This window comes from Ptychodera flava, chromosome 6 (genome assembly GCF_041260155.1).
Source record: "Ptychodera flava strain L36383 chromosome 6, AS_Pfla_20210202, whole genome shotgun sequence".
NCBI classification, from domain to species: Eukaryota; Metazoa; Hemichordata; class Enteropneusta; family Ptychoderidae; genus Ptychodera; species Ptychodera flava.
Genome location: NC_091933.1, coordinates 1545265 through 1568706, shown reverse-complemented (window position 1 = coordinate 1568706; position 23442 = coordinate 1545265). Strand labels below are relative to the sequence as shown.

Below are 23442 nucleotides of genomic sequence, written 5' to 3'. Positions count from 1 at the left end.
TACAGGCTGTGAATGTCAATCTCTGTATACTATAATGAGGTGGCAAGGTTTATATGTACATGTTGTCCATTTACAGGCCTTTGTGGATGCAGAGTTGTTGATACCTCAAAGATGTCAGATGGAGAAACTAGGCATAGACTGGACCAAGTACAGAGTAAGTAACATCAAAGAAAATAACATCGTTAAATCTCTAAAGAAATTCCAAAGAGTCATATTACACAGATTTGAGAACATAGGTACACGTACATGGTTTTGAAATTACGATAATATTTCTAGTATCCCATAGTTCCATAATATGACTATTATTGATATACCTAAATACATAGGGGAAGATTCCCAGTTTACCACCTATCACAAAACTCATGTCAAATACTGGTGTATAGCTCTGTTGTGTGTACAAATTGCAAACTTTTTACTGGGATAGTTGAATAATTTTTGTCATTAAGACATTAAGATAAGAAAATATTGGTAATTCTTTAAAGAAGATTGTCATCTGCCTCTGTATGAATGTGTTGGTGTGTGTGCCCTGTCAAAGATAGTGTAAGGGATGATTATTCAGCCTTGTGATGTTGTGACAGTCTGTGCAACTATGCAATGTGTAGAGTAACTGTGGCAATATGCTTGCCATTCACACATCCAACAGTGCTATACAATGGGATCTAAAGTTACGCCCCTCCTTTAGGGACTGGTCAGTTTCTTCGGCCTGGGGGGGGGGGGGGGGGTGGATTATTTTTTGCCGACCTCAAAAAGTGGCGGACCCCCCCTATTCCAACTTTCGAAAACAGGCTGACCCCCCTTATTCCAGCTTTCGAAAACAGGGTGACACCCCCCCCCCCCCCCCGTGCCCGACAAAGCTAAAACAAAAGGTGGAATATAAATTGAAAATTTCAGTGAATAATTCAGAGTGTGTGTATATATATATATATAATATATATATATATATATATATATATATATATATATATATATATAATATATATATATATATGATATGTGTGTGTGTATATCTATCTATCTATCTATATATCTATATATATATATATATATATATATATACACACACACAACACACACACACACACACACACACACACACCCACCACCACACACACAAAATGTATACAATGTGCCCCCCGGTTATCACCATAATGGCTTTATGGCAATCAATGAACTTGGGCACAGACGGTTGGTTGGGTACAGAGAGTATATATATATATATATATATATATATATATATATATATATATATATATATATATATATATATATATATATATATATATATATATATATATATATATATATATATATATATATATAACATTCAGTCATTCTGTGTTTTAATGAAATTTTTGTCATGTCAGTTGTAAGATAGGAACTTAAAAGTGTACAGTATTTTGAATGAGCTGTGAATGTACTCCACTCTTTTCATGAATAAGCAGATGTCCAGAACTGTTGTAAGAAAAATGTTATTGTGAAATATGTTGCTTTCTAATACTGAATTCTCATAGAGAAAACAAAAGTATCAGGAACTTGTCATGCTTTTCATATGAACTGCAGATCATTACATAATGATCAGTACACTTTGTAAAACAGACTTTCAATTTACAGACATCAAGATATATCTGATATAATATCTCTGATATATTAATTTACTGCGCCCGAAGGGCGCGCTGAAAAATATTAAACATCCAGATATCTCTAATATACACATGTCTGATATATGAAAGTCATGCAGCTGAAGGGCATGCTGAAAAATGTTGTTTGATATGTTAAAGAAATGCGCCTGAAGGGCGCGCTGAAAATTTTTAAACATACAAGTATGTCAGATATATATGTGTGTCTGATATATTAAAGTTTTGCACTAGGGCGGGGCTCTGAAAAATGTCTTATTATTATTAAAGCTATGCACTTGAAGGGCGCGCCAAAAAATGCAACTGAATGATGAAATTTGAGGCTGGCACAATGCATTTTTTGCAGGTATGAGCCATGTCGAAATTAAAAAACACACTGACCCCCCCCTATTGGGCATTTCAAAAACATGGTGACCCCCCTACCACAAAAGTCAAAAACAGGGTGATCCCCCATGAGTCCACTGACACCCCCCCCCACCCCACCCCCCATCCCCGGGCCGAAGAAACTGACCAGTCCCTATAGAATTGTTTCAATGTGTACATGGATATCTCTATCTTTTCAGTCAATTCATATCATCATGATATTTGATGTATGTGTATGTGTGTGTCTCAGTCTGTGAACCATAGATAATATCAGAGGATGAAAACTCAGTCATATGATACCGGTATCTCTAATTAGCTTATATGGTTATGATGAAAAATTCCTAGACAGACAAAATGCCACATTCCATCTCCATTTCATCATTTGGTACCATTTATCATCTCACTGGAAAGTGTCTTTGTTTTCAGAGCTGGGACTTGATCACAATCACACAAAGTTATTTGAAATTACTCTTGCACATTTTGAAAGGAGGTAAGAGATTGAATGTCAATTTTATTATCAAGAATGTGAAAATAAACAGTAAATATACTTTCCAGCAGTGTTATTCTAGAAGCAAACAACATTGGAAGCTGATTTGGTGAACATAAACTTCATATATTACCTTGAACACCTTAAATGAAGATTTTACCTTCAGGCAATGATAGTATCACATAAGTTGAAATGCACTGATGTATTGAACACCAGAATGACCCTATGAGTTGACCACAGACATGTACCAGTATTTCAGCTTTGATATTGTATGATTTTCATCATGTCTATGTTTTATCTCCCAACAGGGGACTCATCTGGTCTTTTGGTTCATTGTATATCAGGCTGGGACAGAACTCCACTGTTTGTGTCTCTCTTAAGACTCAGTCTCTGGGCTGTAAGCACATCTTATGTTTTGTTTTGTTTTGGGGGACTTACATCAAGACATAAATATGTACATGAAATTTTTTATATGGCTGTTGCTTGCCTTCACGCAAAGAAGTTGTGCTAGCCATCCTATTAACACTCTAAGGACAGTTCAGGATATGGTACAATAATTTTCTGTATTTCTGTACCAATGTAGATGATTAGCAATTTAGATCTGTCTTTCTATGACCCCTACGGAGTCATGCTTGTGTACAGTGTAAGGATTTACATTAAACATACCAAGGATAAGTATCTGTTGAAAAAATCTGATGCTTCAGGATATATAGTGAACACCTTCAGCAAATATGTTTTTACATCATAGTTATATTTATCAGCTGTGGTAAATGCCATTGCATCAGCCCATTTCAAAAACACTATACCATTGTTTGATTCATGTTAACTATTGGTACATGCAGGTTTCAGTACCATTGTGTTTCAATTCATAACAATCACATGATACACTCACAACTCTGCAGTATCATTTTATTATTATCAAACGCAATAGATGACGTGTGGCTTTGATATTTAGTATTTACATCTTTTCTCTGACTAGGATGGCAAGATCCATCAGTCTCTATCAGCTGTGGAAATACTCTACCTAACCATAGCCTATGATTGGCTATTGTTTGGGTAAGTTTTCTCTTTGACGTTATTGTTAGCCTCCCTTGAACAAAGTCAAAGTGGAGATCATGATTTCTGTGGTCTCTGTTTGTATATGGAGCCATTAGTGATACTGTACAGTCTTAGTCTCCATTTCAGATTATGTAAGGATAGTCAGCCATGTTAGATGCCTGTACTGATATGCAGTATCTTTGAAATTGTAAATTGTGAAAATAATTACAAAGAAAAAATTCCTCAAAACTGCAAAATTTGTTGCATAGGACAAACGTATGCAGTGAAAGCAATGATCATGTTATTATTTCCAATGGTTCTGTTTATATCACTTGTATTCATACAATGAGAATACGTGATTCAGTGGAAAGCTGAATGACATGGTACACCTAGATGTGATTCAGATTTATCCAAATTATGACATAAACATAACCTAATAGAAATCCTCTACATCATGTCATATTTTTCAACAGCCACAATTTAGGAGACAGGCTTGCTAAGGGAGAAGAGGTGAGAATCATGCATGTCTGTAATCTACCAGTAACTGTCTGTAAAGATATGCAATGCAGTCTATGTCATCAGAAGAGTGTTTTATTTGTCTGAATGATCAGCCTTATTTTACCCACATTGCCATGTTATTCAAATATAATTTGAATTCATCTAAAATCACAGAGACAGTGATATGTAAATATCATCGATGCCTATTTGATGTGTTTGAAGTTAAACCTATTGACCCCATTCCCTGTAAACAGGTCCAAACATTCACCATTGATAACAATGAGTTTGGGCAATTAATTTGTACCTTTTGTACCGTATCTGATACTTCATGTTGATATGTTTCAGAATCCACAATGCACTGAACAGGATCTTGGAAAATTCATGAAAATGCATTGTTGCCATTGAGTACCATTATTATGTAAATTTGGTCAACCCTTTCACCACAATGGTTTTGCCCAAACTCATTGTTATCAATGGTACTGTTTGGACCTGTTTACAGTGAGTTGGGGGTGAACAGGTTAAACTACATCTTCAGACTTTAACTTTTGTTCACTGTGCACATATTGTAACATGAATTAGTCAGAGAAGATACGGTAGTGTCCATTGTCTATCATGCAGCATCTGTGTGTACAGACATATTTGTATATTTGTATACACATGGTCCCTGTGGAGGAACTGTGGTATACATAGGTGCACAATAATGCATGGTTCAGTTGAGACATGAAATAATTGACTCACTCTTAAATATTGTTCTCCTGAGCTTTCACTCCTTACAAGAGAAATTTGTGATCAAGATATATGAAATAATGGTTGTCCATGACAGACAGGATACATAGCCAAGAATTACTTATCTTGTCATCTCTTTCATTTTTTTCTAGATTTTCTTCTTCTGCTTCAATTTTCTGAAAGATATAGCTTCAGATGAATTTTCTGTCAATCATCAAAATCACAGGTAAAGTAAGAAACCTAACCATCCAGTCTTTCAGTAACTACTTAATGCATAAAAATGGCAATTACCTGGAACTTTTTGTAGAGACTCACACACCAGTGTCATCAAATTGCCTCGCACAGAGGTTAACAGGCTATATGTATGATAGATTTCAAGCTTATCTGTGACCAATTCCTCAAGTAAGTATTTGAAGCAAAGACAAATGAATTTCTGGCTGTTTTCATAGATCAGTGTAACTGCTTACATGTTTCCTTCCATTGTGATATACCGGTAGTTGTAAGTCATTCAATCATAGTAGTAGACTGTCTTTCCTCATTTGGATTGGTCTCACATCAAAAGGAGAATGTCAACAGATATGTTTCTTCCATCAGCTTTAAAATTAATACTAATAGTAAAGTTATGACCATACCTATTGTATGTAGCTGTCTAATTTAGGTTTGCAAGCTTCAATACTCTGTTCTGTATGATGTAATCAACGATGTAGTATCTTTAGTTACATTACACCTGGAACCTTTTGTCCTGACTTTGTCAACTGTATATCGTCTTATAAAAATATTATCTTTACTACTGGAACTTGCCTAAAAACCATTCATTTTATTGATTTTATGTTTAGTATGTGTGTTCGTTGAGCTATAATGGAATCAAAATTGTTCTGTTTTTGTGATACATGTCTTTAGAGCTATAGTTGAATAATATTTTATCCATTGTTAGTCAAGTTTAAGCATAGTTAGGCAAAAACAATTGTTACTGTAGATATGCATGTATTTTGTAGCACAGTTAGACTTCTCAGTTAGTGCAGTTAGGTAAATAAATACCTGCCAGATGCACAGTAGGGTAACAAACTTTAAAGGTGACCTTTGACCTTCTCCACATATAACAGCAAGGTTCACCTTTATCTGAACCATATGACAGGTGTCTGAGAATGTGACAAAGTCCAAAAGGGCCTCATGTTAAAATTCACGTGTCTGCTATGGAATTTTAAGTTTCACACATGTACAGCTCTACCTATGCAACTTAAAAATCAATGCACCCATTCTGCATATTGAGTTAGTAGTGTAAAAACAAATCATTTATCCTCACAATACAAAATGATAAAGTTACATTAGAATAAATAGAGCCCTGGTCTCAACATGTACATACATGGCCATGTTTTGTGGACAGATCAGCTGTGTCAGATAAATGTGATAAATTGTACACCTCCATGTATTTTAGTGTCAATGTTTTCATTGTAGATGTATGGGCAGATATGACTCTGATGCACAGTTTGATCAAATGGTGCTGCTTGGTAAGTAAATCTATCTATTCATGGTGAAAAGTAAGGAAACTTAATGCTGTGTATTTTGGTGCTCTTGGATAAAATTGGAAATGGTGATTTGTTGACAGTTTCAGATGATGAGTCCATGTTAAGCCTTCTATTATGGAATGTATCTTGTATGAGATAATAATTATGACAGCTTGGGGAGAACAGTTGAATTAACAATTATTTAGTTTTGCATGTTATGAACTTTCATTTTGGCCACAGAATCTTACTTTGATTTGTTTAATACTTGTCTTTCCCCAGATACTGATGACCTTAACCGTCAGCGCTGTGACAGTACAACAAGCCTAAACAGTGCATCAAGTATCACAAGTGTTAGCAGTAACAGTTCACCAATTGTGTTCAATGTCGTAGAGAGGTCAGATGATGATGACCAGCAAAATTTGAGTGGGTCAGTCTCTCTTTTTGAACACTTTTCACCAAGGTTGAATGCATTCATAACATTTAAATGAGAATACTATTAATGTTTTAGTCTTTGATCTAGTACCAGCTTTAAGTAGCCACTGCAGAAATTCTTATTGTTTTGCCTATTATTGCGACAAACTAATGATAAACATGAGAGAAGAATTTCAAAATTTTGCAGGAACAAGATAGTGATAATATTTGGATTGAAAGATTCATGGTTTCTGAATGTCCATGAAGGGTCAAAGGTCTTCACAACTAACAGTGGAATTCACAGTTACAAAGCTCCACACAATATACTTTATCTATTACTTTACTCATACTTATTGGTAAAGTATAGAATTGTATCCACAAAGGGACATCGTAGAGCCGTCAGGGAGAAATAATTTCTGACAAATAAGCTACCTTTGTATCCATGTGATCAATTGACAGTGTAAAGTTAAACTGATATCTATCTCAATCATCACTAATGGTAACCTATCTTCAACTGCTGACTTACTTATATAATTCATTACATTTTTGCAGTTTTTCTGCAAGTAGTTCCAGCACAACAACAATTATCTACAAACCATACAACAACTCCAATGGTAATGTCCCAGAATTAAAATGCTGATGCTCGGCTTGGAACAAGTCCAATGGCTGTCCCAAAGTCACCAAGGAAATGCTCAACAGATGCAGTAAGTAACAATCATGTACAGTTCTTTATTCTTCACTGTCAGGATGAACAACATGGTACACATCAAGGTCTTTGGACACAACTTATGTTTTTATATCATTGATGCATAGTTTGACACAAGTGCATTTTAATCCCGCATGGTATATAGGTGTTTGATACAAATAATTGATTACTTTCTCCTTCTTAAATCTTTCATATTGAATAGACACTTTACACCTAAGTAAAATATTGAAAGTTGACATTATTTTTACCTACTGAAAGATCTGTGGGACAGATTGTGAAGATTCAGATTACAATAGCAGGAAGACAGGTAGAAAGACATGAAAACTAGTCACAGGTCATTATTTCAACAAACCTTGAACAAAATTTTTTGTGTATGGTATTTGATAAATGTGTTATCTCTTTCTTTTTTTATGATCAGACGAACAGTAAATCTGCAGCGTCATCGGATTGTGGAAGGTAAGACAAAGTTTCATTCTATCTGGCAGATATAATTATGCTGCTTTTCAAATAGACACCTCTATAGGTTACTGTTTAGCCATGTTTTCATAAGGCATACATGACTGCTTATCAAATGGACAGTTACTTGTTACTGAGTTCTTCTTGATAATCTGACTGACAAATGTTCACACTGACACAGTGGCCGAATCTTGACAGTCTGACTGGCTAGTCCACACACTGACATGGCAGTGGAATCGTGATAGTCTGACTGACCAGTCCGCACTATGGCAGAGTGGTTGAATCTTGACACTACAACTGACCTATGTACACACTGTCACAGTAGTAGAATCTTGACAGTCGAACTAATATATCCATGCTCTAGCATGATCTTGACAATCCAACTGACGTGTTCACACACTGACAAAGTAGTCAAATCTGTACAGTCCAACTGACTGGGCCACGGAATTGCAAAGTAGCAGAATAATGCAAGTTCAACAGACCTTTCCATACACAGCTGTAGTGGCAGAATCTTGACAGTCCAACTGACTAGTCCACACAGTGGCCAAACTTAAGAATGGAATGGCACAGTGGTTGATTCTTGACAATCTAGCTGTAACCAACTTCTGGCACAGTTGCCAAATCTTGACAGTCTGACTTACCTGCCAACTGACTGGCACAGTGGCCGAATCTTGACAGTCTGACTTACCTGCCAACTTACTGGCACAGTAGCCGAATCTTGACAGTCTGACTTACCTGCCACTTTACTGGCACAGTAGCTGAATCTTGACAGTCTGACTTACCTGCCAACTTACTGGCACAGTGGCCGAATCTTGACAGTCTGGCTTACCTGCCAACTTACTGGCACAGTGGCCGAATCTTGACAGTCTGACTTACCTGCCAACTTACTGGCACAGTAGCCAAATCTTGACAGTCTGACTTACCTGCCACTTTACTGGCACAGTAGCCGAATTTGACAGTCTGACTTACCTGCCAACTTACTGGCACAGTGGCCGAATCTTGACAGTCTGGCTTACCTGCCAACTTACTGGCACAGGTGCCAAATCTTGACAGTCTGACTTACCTGCCAACTTACTGGCACAGGTGCCAAATCTTGACAGTCTGACTTACCTGCCAACTTACTGGCACAGTGGCCGAATCTTGACAGTCTGACTTACCTGCTAACTTACTGGCACAGGTGCCAAATCTTGACAGTCTGACTTACCTGCCAACTTACTGGCACAGTAGCCGAATCTTGACAGTCTGACTTACCTGCCAACTTACTGGCACAGGTGCCAAATCTTGACAGTCTGACTTACCTGCCAACTTACTGGCACAGTGGCCGAATCTTGACAGTCTGACTTACCTGCCAACTTACTGGCACAGTAGCCGAATCTTGACAGTCTGACTTACCTGCCAACTTACTGGCACAGGTGCCAAATCTTGACAGTCTGACTTACCTGCCAACTTACTGGCACAGTGGCCGAATCTTGACAGTCTGACTTACCTGCCAACTTACTGGCACAGTGGCCGAATCTTGACAGTCTGACTTACCTGCCAACTTACTGGCACAGTGGCCGAATCTTGACAGTCTGACTTACCTGCCAACTTACTGGCACAGTGGCCGAATCTTGACAGTCTGACATACCTGGCACTTTACTGGCACAGTGCGAATCTTGACAGTCTGACTTACCTGCCAACTTACTGGCACAGTGGCCGAATCTTGACAGTCTGACTTACCTCGCACTTTACTGGCACAGTGGCCGAATCTTGACAGTCTGACTTACCTGCCAACTTACTGGCACAGTGGCCGAATCTTGACAGTCTGACTTACCTGCCAACTTACTGGCACAGTGGCCGAATCTTGACAGTCTGACTTACCTGCCAACTTACTGGCACAGTGGCCGAATCTTGACAGTCTGACTTACCTGCCAACTTACTGGCACAGTGGCCAAATCTTGACAGTCTGACTTACCTGCCAACTTACTGGCACAGTGGCCGAATCTTGACAGTCTGACTTACCTGCCAACTTACTGGCACAGGTGCCAAATCTTGACAGTCTGACTTACCTGCCAACTTACTGGCACAGTGGCCAATCTTGACAGTCTGACTTACCTGCAACTTACTGGTCAATCTGACAGTCTGACTATCTACTGGCACAGTGCAGAATCTTGACAGTCTGACTTACCTGCCAACTTACTGGCACAGGTGCCAAATCTTGACAGTCTGACTTACCTGCCAACTTACTGGCACAGTGGCCGAATCTTGACAGTCTGACTTACCTGCCAACTTACTGGCACAGTGGCCAAATCTTGACAGTCTGACTTACCTGCCAACTTACTGGCACAGGTGCCAAATCTTGACAGTCTGACTTACCTGCCAACTTACTGGCACAGTGGCCGAATCTTGACAGTCTGACTTACCTGCCAACTTACTGGCACAGTGGCAGATCTTGACAGTTTGACTTACCTGCCAACTTACTGGCACAGTGCCGAATCTTGACAGTCTGACTTACCTGCCAACTTACTGGCACAGTAGCCGAATCTTGACAGTCTGACTTACCTGCCAACTTACTGGCACAGGTGCCAAATCTTGACAGTCTGACTTACCTGCCAACTTACTGGCACAGTGGCCGAATCTTGACAGTCTGACTTACCTGCCAACTTACTGGCACAGGTGCCAAATCTTGACAGTCTGACTTACCTGCCAACTTACTGGCACAGTGGCCGAATCTTGACAGTCTGACTTACCTGCCAACTTACTGGCACAGTGGCCGAATCTTGACAGTCTGACTTACCTGCCAACTTACTGGCACAGGTGCCAAATCTTGACAGTCTGACTTACCTGCCAACTTACTGGCACAGGTGCCAAATCTTGACAGTCTGACTTACCTGCCAACTTACTGGCACAGTGGCCAAATCTTGACAGTCTGACTTACCTGCCAACTTACTGGCACAGTGGCCGAATCTTGACAGTCTGACTTACCTGCCAACTTACTGGCACAGTGGCCGAATCTTGACAGTCTGACTTACCTGCCAACTTACTGGCACAGTGGCCAAATCTTGACAGTCTGACTTACCTCCCAACTTACTGGCACAGTGGCCGAATCTTGACAGTCTGGCTTACCTGCCAACTTACTGGCACAGTGGCCGAATCTTGACAGTCTGACTTACCTGCCAACTTACTGGCACAGTGGCCGAATCTTGACAGTCTGACTTACCTGCCAACTTACTGGCACAGGTGCCAAATCTTGACAGTCTGACTTACCTGCCAACTTACTGGCACAGTGGCCGAATCTTGACAGTCTGACTTACCTGCCAACTTACTGGCACAGTAGCCGAATCTTGACAGTCTGACTTACCTGCTAACTTCTGGCACAGTTGCCAAATCTTGACAGTCTGACTTACCTGCCAACTTACTGGCACAGTGGCCGAATCTTGACAGTCTGACTTACCTGCCAACTTACTGGCACAGTGGCCGAATCTTGACAGTCTGACTTACCTGCCAACTTACTGGCACAGTTGCCGAATCTTGACAGTCTGACTTACCTGCCAACTTACTGGCACAGTGGCCGAATCTTGACAGTCTGACTTACCTGCCAACTTACTGGCACAGTGGCCGAATCTTGACAGTCTGACTTACCTGCCAACTTACTGGCACAGTGGCCGAATCTTGACAGTCTGACTTACCTGCCAACTTACTGGCACAGTGGCCGAATCTTGACAGTCTGACTTACCTGCCAACTTACTGGCACAGTGGCCGAATCTTGACAGTCTGACTTACCTGCCAACTTACTGGCACAGTGGCCGAATCTTGACAGTCTGACTTACCTGCCAACTTACTGGCACAGTGGCCGAATCTTGACAGTCTGACTTACCTGCCAACTTACTGGCACAGGTGGCCGAATCTTGACAGTCTGACTTACCTGCCAACTTACTGGCACAGTGGCCAAATCTTGACAGTCTGACTTACCTGCCAACTTACTGGCACAGTGGCCAAATCTTGACAGTCTGACTTACCTGCCAACTTACTGGCACAGTGGCCGAATCTTGACAGTCTGACTTACCTGCCAACTTACTGGCACAGTGGCCAAATCTTGACAGTCTGACTTACCTGCCAACTTACTGGCACAGTGGCCAAATCTTGACAGTCTGACTTACCTGCCAACTTACTGGCACAGTGGCAGATCTTGACAGTTTGACTTACCTGCCAACTTACTGGCACAGTGGCCGAAACTTGACAGTCTGACTTACCTGCCAACTTACTGGCACAGTGGCCGAAATCTTGACAGTCTGACTTACCTGCTAACTTCTGGCACAGTAGCCGAATCTTGACAGTCTGACTTACCTGCTAACTTCTGGCACAGTTGCCAAATCTTGACAGTCTGACTTACCTGCCAACTTACTGGCATAGTGGCCGAATCTTGACAGTCTGACTTACCTGCCAACTTACTGGCACAGTGGCCGAATCCTGACAGTCTGACTTACCTGCCAACTTACTGGCACAGTGGCAGATCTTGACAGTTTGACTTACCTGCCAACTTACTGGCACAGTGGCCGAAACTTGACAGTCTTACCTGCTAACTTACAGGCACAGTGGCAGATCTTGACAGTCTGACTTACTTTCCCACTGACCGGCACGATATTCAAACCTTGACAGTCCAACTGTCCTGTCAAGGCTGTCCATACCCTGTCATGGTAGGAAGTATTGATGGGGAAAGTTAGAAAATCTTTGTTGAAAAATAGAATCTGCACAAGAAATGAATGCAAAATCCATCGTCTTGATTTACTTTCACTTGCTGGTTGAGCGATGGCAGGCTGTTGTTGAGGGAGACTGATAGAAATGAGATAGAAGCCTAGTGCCTGGCACTAGTCTGCAACTAGGTGGAAGTTTTCAAGGTTCATGAAAAGTTTGCCAGAGTTTGGGACAGTACTTGAAGCCTGCAATACCTTGTCTTTCCTTCGCGTAACATGGAGAATTTTATCGAACAGTAATCGTGTTGTCGGCTTTATGTACAAGCCTGAGTATGATAGTAGTGGTATCAATTCTGACTCAATCAAGTGATTGTGACTGACAGCTTAAATTTGAAAGTTCTGATGGTACAGTGTAATTCAGAGAGTGAGGACGTGGCAAAATGTTATCATATGCTGCTAGCAAACCGTCCTGTAAATCGCTGTCTGTCATTACTATCATGGTGTGGATGTGGTTAATGTGGTCAAATGTTAAATATTCTATGTATTCACAATTACCACAATCGGGAGAGGATTGACAAATCTACTAAATGTCAAATGAGGTCAAGTTTAATACACACGTGCACTGTGACTCAGCAATGATGTAGCTAGACACAATAGTCAGTACTGTCTGGTGAGAAGTAGCATCGATCCCTTTCTGATCTTCTCTCAAGTCATCTAACAGTAGCAAGTGACGTAGAGACTTATTCAAAGCCATACCTTTATTATGAAAGGAATTTCACACCTTGAACATATTTTGGTCATTTTAATGTACCGACATTAGAGGGAGATAGCATTCAGACTGCTTCATTAGAGTTAAAAGACCACCTAGCTGGGAATTACCCAAACACCAACGTATAAAAGGTGAAACCCTGATCCTAACGACCAGTTGTCTAGGTGTCACACTTTGATCAAAATTCACGCTACCAAAGTAACATAGAACAACAATCTTTTGCCACAGCATTAATCTGGTTTCCTTCAAGACGTGGCTATTGTAATGCATTTATATCAAAGTATTGGGATCAGCGACTCATCTCCGAGTGCGTAGGGTATCTGGTAATCTCAAGTGTCTTCACATAGGTCTCTATGTCACATCCACTTCACAGGAAAGAGCAGAGGTGAGGTGTTATTGTCAAATGAAAGTGAAGAACTGTGACACATTGGACCATGTCTGTCATAATAGTATTGCTTAAACAACAGAATACTTAAAAGGTATTTTTCCCCTTGAAGTATTGCAGGTAATTCTGTCAAACACTACACAGACCAGGGTAGGCTTGTCAATGGAAAATTTGAATTAGTAGTACATGATTGTGTTTTTATTTTGTTTAGCTGGCAGATAATTTCCAAGACAGAAAGTTGTAAAGACTTCACATCATCCTGTAGTTGTACAACGGACTCCAGTAATGGTAGTAATAGTAGTGCATATGCTGGATCTACTCTCAATCATTCCTCTTCAAAGTAAGTTGTATATCCAATCATAAAATATCCTGGCAAACTGACATATCTGAAGTACCAGCAATTTGTCAGTGGTATTTTGTCAAGTCAAAGGTCACGTTTTGCACATTGATGTGCTGTCTTTCAAATTCAAGTGTTGATCAGTTTTATGTTTTGTGACAAGAAACATTCAAATTCCACTTAGTTTCAGGAACTGGCTCTATGATATTTCTGGGCATTTGAAAGTCAAGATAATGTTTTAATAGGGTATTTGTTTCACACACAAAGTCAACCCAACAGTTGATATAACAATTCTTTATTTAGCAAAAGTATACTTATAGCTGTAAGTGTGAGTCTCAGCAAGCATTCCAAAGTATACCAAAACTGCATGGACACACCATTGGCACTTGTTGAATTACAGAGTATTTTTCAAAACTGAAGGTATTATCAGATTTGTGAAAGAACCTCGTGACAGAAATGGTAGAACCATTTGAATTGAGAAAGTCTTTAAGATTGTATTTGACCCTTGTATGCAATATTTTTTTATCAGTGATGACTTTCAGCAACTGTATTGACTGACATCTAAGGTAATCCAAGGCAGATCACAAATTGCTGATAAAAACTATCTGTTTTTTTCTCTTTTCTCTGTCATATTGAACAGTACTTCAGAAGAATCCACACGACACCAAAAATTGAGTGATGTTAGAACAGCATTTATTGAAGAATATGGGAAGATTGTTACCTACAAGAATGGATACGGATCAGATGCTGGAATGTTTGGATATCTAGTTGACAATCTTAAGGGAATCAAGAGTAAACTGTTTTAAACAAGAATAGTCATATTGTGTCATTTATCAAGAAAGTGGAACAATATTTTGAGTTTGAGGTTAATGCCTATGTTTATTTACAGTATTTCATGGGATTACTTTTTACAAAGCCAAGAAGCTTCCAGAAATTTGAAATAAAATGATATTAAATTTTCTGTCTACCAGTACTCAGCAGAAACTTAGCAATCCTTCTCTCTACTTGTGTGCTGACCAGTACATATTAGCAATCCTCTCTACATGTGTGCTGACCAGTACAAATTTGGCAATTCTTTTCTCTACTTGTGTGCTGACCAGTACAAATTTGGCATGTTGATACAGAGTTGATATCAAAGTTCATTGTGGTCTAGTTTCATTTCTGTTACACAATTTTATCACAGCTTTGCAAGCACTTAAAAACTCTTGTAGCATGTACATTTGTTAGAAAAGACAAGCCTGAGTATTGCTGAAAATTGAAATCATGTACTTTTACAAATCTTAATAAAAAATGTATGGGATTTTCATGAAAAGATTGAAATAAGAAAACCAAGTTAACACATGAGTACCAAATTGCTGCCAAAGTCCGTGTTTAAGTTTGGATAGTTGGTTTTCTTGAAAATTGCCCTTCCCTTATGTTACAATAAATTCAGACCACATCTACGCCAGATAATGAAAATATTTACAGAATAAAAAATTGAATCTCAAACCATTCTTCAAAGATATTCTTACTTAGCAAGAATAAGTCAACTTTCAAAATATTTCTAACTGAAACAAAAGACTGGTCAGTTACTTTGATCCAGAGTAGGCTGTTTGATTTATTTTTCAAAGACAACCAAGTTGTTTTCACAATTTCTTTACAGTAAAAACTAGGCAAAGACTGACCATTATTGCAGAATTAAAAAACAACATTGATGAGCGGTTGTGTCCCCTACCCAATCCCTGCCCACCCTATAGTAAAGAACAGAAATGTTTCTCAAGTCGAAAAGATGAGATTTTGCAAGAGTTAATGAGGAGCTCTTACCAATGTAAATGTCATGAAAACATATGTATGGATATTTGAAAACATTTGTTATAAATATAAGTTGACAGAGATTTTGTCTGAAGCCTGTTATGAATTGTCAATTACCTGTCTGTAGAAAACTTGTAAGATATCCACAGTTACTTTTATTGTTCACATATAACTTTCACTTTTCCACATTTTTTATGCTACCCTGTTCAGAGCAATTACAAAAAAAAATTATTGTTATGTAGGAAATATCTTGAAGGTATTAAGATGATTTGACATGAGTCTGTCATATTTTTTTCCAATGAAGAAGCTGTCAGCTCGATTTTTTGTATTAAATGTAACATTGGGAGTCCTTAGAATCATTCTGCATCCACTGTCTGTATGTATGTATATATATTTGTCCTCTGCAAAAGTTTGAAAATTGCTGTCGTTACAAACTTATTTTGGATTTTGATGCATTGTACCGGTTACGATAAAGAATAAGGATTTTTTCGAAGAATGAAAATGGTCAAAAAGTTGAGGAACGAAAATCTCTTGCCGAAATTGCTTTATGGTATTGATTAAAAATTAGTTTTTCAGGCCCCAGGAATGTTTAGTACATCAAAAAATCATGTACATGTATTTAGAAATGACTCATCCACTAGCTTGAAATGTAATTGGTAGTTTGGTTGAGATGTTCATATTCAGATTTGTTCCAATTATGGCCAAAAACTAAATAATTGAATCTTCCCCCATTAATTATATGTAGATGTACAGCTGTGCTCTTAGGTAGAGCTCATGCAGGGTTGCGTCAAAAGCAACCATTATGGGAGCATATGATATGCATTGTATACCCGAACCCAATATAGTACCCATGATCAGATGTGAACACACACACACAGTAATTTACACTATTTTGCATGTTATTCTGCTTGATACCATTATATGATTGAGTCACCGTCTACTTGGAGCCTGGCAATTGAATACTTTGGAGTTATACATGCCAGAAATTGCTTTCAAAGTACAATATGTAAAATGTGATAAATCATTGATTTAGGAAAAGAACAGAGTTTTCTGAGCTGTTTCAGTTTGCACAGTGAAAGAAATCACCTATGGAAGAAAACCAAACCAACGCTATCTGATAGTGACTTTGTTTACAGAAGTGAAAGGATCACACAGGGTTTGAGTTCTTCTCTCTACAGGTGAATTCTACAAGTGTGATTTACATTAGATGTATAGTAAAAAGGTGAACTCTTTGACACACCTAATAGTTCTACTCTAGAAAAGAAAGGACACACTGTGTTCCGCAGACTCAGTATGCCCAAGAAATCACATGATGGCAGTACAAACAAACCCAAATGTACAACACTTACAGAAATACACATACTGCTGTGAGCGTGTTTGCATATGGTATTGTCTGTACCATGGTCTACTTGAATCCCGGGATTAACCCATTCTATATCATATGTGTTATTTGCATATTTGAAAATCATACAAAATACCCAACATCAATAATAAAAGATATGACCATACTGCTATGTCAGAGTATTAGTCCATTGTCCATGAGTCATATTCCTTTTACACTGTCAAGACAAACCATATAGAGATTTGTCCATTAGGATGTTATCAATGATGTCAATAAGTAGAAAGCAAGATATTTGTTCATAACTCCATTATACTCTTATCTATACCAAAAGTGTAAGAACAATTTTTACAGTGTCAATAAAATTCTATTATACTTGGTTGAAATATGTTGAAGATTGATTGTTTTGATTTTAATATGTTTGTCCGTTTAAAAAAATATTTGTGACAGATTAATTACTGTAGCTAGACTTGGTGTAACCCCTTGAGTGCCAAAGTCTATTTTTGTCCCCTTAATATAATACCCCAGTCAATTTTTCTCAGATTTTTGTCTAAATTTTGAGAAAAAACTGTAGCCAATGAAATGTGATGTTCATTTGGTCCAAAAATTACTGAAAAATTCATAAAAATTGGTGAAATTTTGCACTAAAACTTTTGGCGTGAGAAAATTACAGCGCTCAAAGGGTTAAGACTGGATCTGTGTGATTTATGGCCCATTGTCAAACATCATATCATTAAAAATTTCAAATCTGGATAATATTGCAGTTTACTCATGAAGCAAGTCTAGTGAGGAGAAAGTATGGATTAAAACATGGTTGAAGTCTGGAGAGTCTTGGAACAAAAGGTCACTTGAATCTGAGTTGCATATTTCAGTTTACATGGCAGAGCCTCTTCTATTAAAGAGGCACTCCCACTTTGTAACATTTTTAAAACACATTTTTTTAATGCCAACGGTCGATATTTGACTTGGCGACTGCGCGCGGATCGCGAGATATCGATAAAAACATGTCATTTCCCGAGCATATTTTTCACATCCCGAAGTTTTACAATCGTTCTAATTTTGACTTGAAATCCCCCGAAGATTTGTTGTTGTGCTGATTGACGATATTCTAGGGATTCTACAATAAGTTCAAACGACGCAATTAATTTACTTCCCACTGCAAAGACTTTACATACAGCATTATGCCTTTACCTCAGGTAAGTTTTTAAAAACTTCTCCTTAGTTTTTGTCGTTTTCATTATTCTAAATCGGTTGTATTATATTTTTAACCAATACCACATAAACATCAGTTTTTACATGTCAAATATTAGCCGCCTCCGATGACTACATTTTGTCCTCTGCCACAGTATGCCGCGCGCGGCATGCGTCTATGCATATCACACAGCGGCCGCTATGTACACCCGTGGCCACTTTAGTGTTGATTAAGCCTGTCTGGTGCAAGCAAATATTCTGTTTGTATAAACGAAACAAAGTGGTGATCGGTGTAATAAATGTAAGGTTCACTAACGGCACCCCACTGTTAGGATTGAGATAACGTTCTACTAAAATGTCTCGCCTGCACAATTCAAATCGATGACAACACTGCACTGTAGACACTCTGTAAGTCTGCACTCCGACAATGAACATCAATAACAACGGTCGCGAATATCATAGGGGCAAATCCTTCAGTGAGGACGTAGCAAGCTTGATTGTTCAAAATATAAGAGATTATGGTGGCAATCCGGCACCTAGCGAGGTATCACGAGGAGTCTACAAAGAAACAAGCAAGCGTTTTAATATAAGCGTGGAGGGAGCCAGAAAAGTTTGGAAGAGATATACATGAATCAGGACAGGTTCCCTTCAACCGGGATGAGAAAAGTGTCGTTCATGGTTACACACATGTGAATACATGTACATGTAAAATGCTACCCCGACTGTACTTTACTCTTACCCTTTCTCTCGTACCAAGTGAAATTGGAGTACGTTTATTCACGGTTTATAGGAAAGAAACATGGCTTAGTGCAAGTGAATGTTTATTTCGAAAGTTTTGCAGTCGAGACGGGCGATGTCTGTAATTTAATCGCTAACATTTTCAAAGTGCCATTTTCTCAATTCCCGCGTCTGAACAAAGTCTGAACACGACACTTGTGATACGCGCTATAGTATCGTTGGTATTCATTCACTGCAATATTGAAACCGGCACAAAATGTGTGATGTTCTCTAACACTGACTACATTTGAAAAACATGAATTTTAGCAGATATGAGTACTGATAGGGCAAATGCTGTGGTCAACATCATTTGTATACAGTGTATTTTATAATCACTCCCTAATTTCAGGCTAATCGGCGTGTCCACGGGGTACCGATAGTAGGATCATTATCACCACTGATACAGGGTAAAGTAACCGTTTTATCACCCTTCTGCAGACAGAATTTCTACTTGTACCAGACAGGCTTGATCAACACTAAAGTGGCCACGATGTATCAACCGCACGTAATTGTGCTAGTCACCTTTGCCAATTCTGGTGGAATCAGCAAAAATTGTTTTTCGTTTATACGCCAAGTCAGTAAGACTCAGCTTTCTCCCACAGGCCATGACCGATCACCGACGCCAGTGGTACTGCGGCGTACAGCAGCGTCAGCGTAGACTCGTACTCCATAGCTTAGTTGACAATGGCCCCAGTGCCGAACGTTCGATGTTCGGAAGCTGAATTAAGGTGGGCCACCGGAATTCAAACTTTTACTTTCTTGAAGACATGTTTTTATCGATATCTCGCGATCTGCGCGCAGTCGCCTTATCAAATATCGACCGTTGGCATTAAAAAAATGTGCTTTAAAAATGTTACCAAGTGTGAGTGCTACTTTAAGAGAGAGATAAAGGGCAATAATCAAATCAGATGATACAAGTAATATCATATAAAACTGTTAACGGCCTTGGCAGTGGTAATCTTTATACATCTTGAAGTGAGCTGCATAGATATTAGACCACAGCCAGAGTAATATCAGTGAAATGCATAGATATAGACAACTGCCAGAGTAATATAAGTGAAGTGCATAGATATAGACAACTGCCAGAGTAATATCAGTGAAATGCATAGATATTTAATAGACAACTGCCAGAGTAATATCAGTGAAATGCATAGATATTTAATAGACAACTGCCAGAGTAATATCAGTGAAATGCATAGATATTTAATAGACAACTGCCAGAGTAATATCAGTGAAGTGCATAGATATAGACAACTGCCAGAGTAATATCAGTGAAGTGCATAGATATAGACAACTGCCAGAGTAATATCAGTGAAATGCATAGATATTTAATAGACAACTGTCAGAGTAATATCAGTGATATGCACAGATATTTAATAGACAACTGCCAGAGTAATATCAGTGAAGTGCATAGATATAGACAACTGCCAGAGTAATATCAGTGAAGTGCATAGATATAGACAACTGCCAGAGTAATATCAGTGAAATGCATAGATATTTAATAGACAACTGCCAGAGTAATATCAGTGAAATGCATAGATATAGACAACTGCCAGAGTAATATCAGTGAAATGCATAGATATTTAATAGACAACTGCCAGAGTAATATCAGTGAAATGCATAGATATTTAATAGACAACTGCCAGAGTAATATCAGTGAAATGCATAGATATAGACAACTGCCAGAGTAATATCAGTGAAATGCATAGATATTTAATAGACAACTGCCAGAGTAATATCAGTGATATGCATAGATATTTAATAGACAACTGCCAGAGTAATATCAGTGAAATGCATAGATTAATAGACAACTGCCAAGTAATATCAGTGAAATGCATAGATATTTAATAGACAACTGCCAGAGTAATATCAGTGAATGCATAGATATTTCATAGACAACTGCCAGAGTAATATAAGTGAAGTGCATAGATATAGACAACTGCCAGAGTAATATCAGTGAAATGCATAGATATTTAATAGACAACTGTCAGAGTAATATCAGTGATATGCACAGATATTTAATAGACAACTGCCAGAGTAATATCAGTGAATGCATAGATATTTAATAGACAACTGCCAGAGTAATATCAGTGAAATGCATAGATATAGACAACTGCCAGAGTAATATCAGTGAAATGCATAGATATTTAATAGACAACTGCCAGAGTAATATCAGTGATATGCATAGATATTTAATAGACAACTGCCAGAGTAATATCAGTGAAGTGCATAGATATAGACAACTGCCAAAGTAATATCAGTGAAATGCATAGATATTTAATAGACAACTGCCAGAGTAATATCATGAAGTGCATAGATATTTCATAGACAACTGCCAGAGTAATATCAGTGATATGCATAGATATTTAATAGACAACTGCCAGAGTAATATCAGTGAAATGCATAGATATTTAATAGACAACTGCCAGAGTAATATCAGTGAAATGCATAGATATTTAATAGACACTGCCAGAGTAATATCAGTGAAATGCATAGATATAGACAACTGCCAAAGTAATATCAGTGAAGTGCATAGATATTTCATAGACAACTGCCAAGTAATATCAGTGATATGCATAGATATTTAATAGACAACTGCCAGAGTAATATCAGTGAAATGCATAGATATAGACAACTGCCAGAGTAATATAAGTGAAGTGCATAGATATAGACAACTGCCAGAGTAATATCAGTGAAATGCATAGATATTTAATAGACAACTGCCAGAGTAATATCAGTGATATGCATAGATATTTAATAGACAACTGCCAGAGTAATATCAGTGAAGTGCATAGATATAGACAACTGCCAGAGTAATATCAGTGAAATGCATAGATATTTAATAGACAACTGCCAGAGTAATATCAGTGAAATGCATAGATATTTCATAGACAACTGCCAGAGTAATATCAGTGATATGCATAGATATTTAATAGACAACTGCCAGAGTAATATCAGTGAAATGCATAGATATAGACAACTGCCAGAGTAATATAAGTGAAGTGCATAGATATAGACAACTGCCAGAGTAATATCAGTGAAATGCATAGATATTTAATAGACAACTGCCAGAGTAATATCAGTGAAATGCATAGATATTTAATAGACAACTGCCAGAGTAATATCAGTGAAATGCATAGATATTTAATAGACAACTGCCAGAGTAATATCAGTAATTGATTTCCGAGGGACTCAGATAACATCAGGTTTCCCTTCCAGATATTAAAACACAGTTCTGAATTGTAGAGACATGCAGAAGGTAAACCTGAAAAAGCTGTTTTTATTTTTTTTCATGCAATGCTGAAATTATGCTTCAGACATCGCTTAATAACCATGCATGTTCCAGCAAAGCTCTTGATCAGTAGGAAAATAAAACGTCCAATGCAGGAAACGTACACTACAATGACAGTCCAATATGCTGAATAGCACCTTGAGTTGATCTGATTACTGACTACTTATGATGCATGTTTGTGATACATATATGCTAAGTTAAACTAAACACTTCAAAACCTGAAAATCAAATTCTATTTGTAGTCCGCTTATATTAGTTGCCATACTAATTTGTCAAGGTTTGCTGTTTACAGGAGTTCCTTGTTTACTCTTAGAATGTATATTCATTGAGTACATGAGAGCTGTTCCACACTACTTCATGATGTGTTACAGTTTTAAATTTGAATTCATACAGTTCAGTATCACTGTATTTTCAACTCCTGTGAAACTGAATTCTTTCAACAGTTTATTTCTTTTCTCCAACAGAGTGGATATATCATGTAGACATTTGTCAAATGTACATGACTATGTTGATTTCATTTCAGTTTTGCTACTGAACATTTTGATTTCAGAAATCTATTTATTTTTTGTGACATTTAAATGTTGCTAAATCCTAACAGGCAGATACAATTGTTATGAATATTCACAACATATGGAAGTTTAGATAAGATGGTAAGAATGTACTGTGTAATATGATTGCAAAGACTGCAGTGTATTTATGTGTCAGGACTATAAAAGACAGAAAAAGGTGGATCTTTTTGATGTACTCTACATGGGTTTGTACAAACTCTGTCCATTCAACAGAGATGTTCAGTCTATCAATTGATATCCTGATGGTGGTGATACCATTAAAAAAGTGAAATTTAATTCAAGCAAGACATATCAGCTACCGTATGAAAACACTTTCAGACACTTGTAGAGTCAATTCAATCATCAAAGAAAATGAGAAACACAATGATTTGCATAAAGGAATGATACTTCAGGCAACAAATGGCTTTTTTCTTATTTTCACAGAGTCCTCCTTAGATACAACGGTTACACTCTCCTGAAGATTCAATCTCATACAAACACTGGTAGTCAAATTTG

General features: G+C 38.0%; 1 protein-coding gene across 1 annotated transcript in view; it reads left to right on the top strand.

The window, feature by feature from the left end:
- Positions 1–17504, top strand: part of LOC139134557 (phosphatidylinositol-3,5-bisphosphate 3-phosphatase MTMR14-like) — a 30195-nt gene extending 12691 nt beyond the window's left edge. The window contains exons 9-20 of the mRNA XM_070701445.1: positions 77–154; positions 2424–2487; positions 2793–2881; positions 3464–3540; positions 3996–4032; positions 4899–4972; positions 6202–6254; positions 6531–6678; positions 7215–7366; positions 7787–7824; positions 13863–13991; positions 14629–17504. Coding sequence (XP_070557546.1) covers positions 77–154; positions 2424–2487; positions 2793–2881; positions 3464–3540; positions 3996–4032; positions 4899–4972; positions 6202–6254; positions 6531–6678; positions 7215–7302 — 708 coding nt within the window. The 3' untranslated portion in view covers positions 7303–7366; positions 7787–7824; positions 13863–13991; positions 14629–17504. The remainder of the gene's footprint in view (positions 1–76; positions 155–2423; positions 2488–2792; positions 2882–3463; positions 3541–3995; positions 4033–4898; positions 4973–6201; positions 6255–6530; positions 6679–7214; positions 7367–7786; positions 7825–13862; positions 13992–14628) is intronic.
- The last annotated feature ends 5938 nt before the right edge of the window (positions 17505–23442 follow it).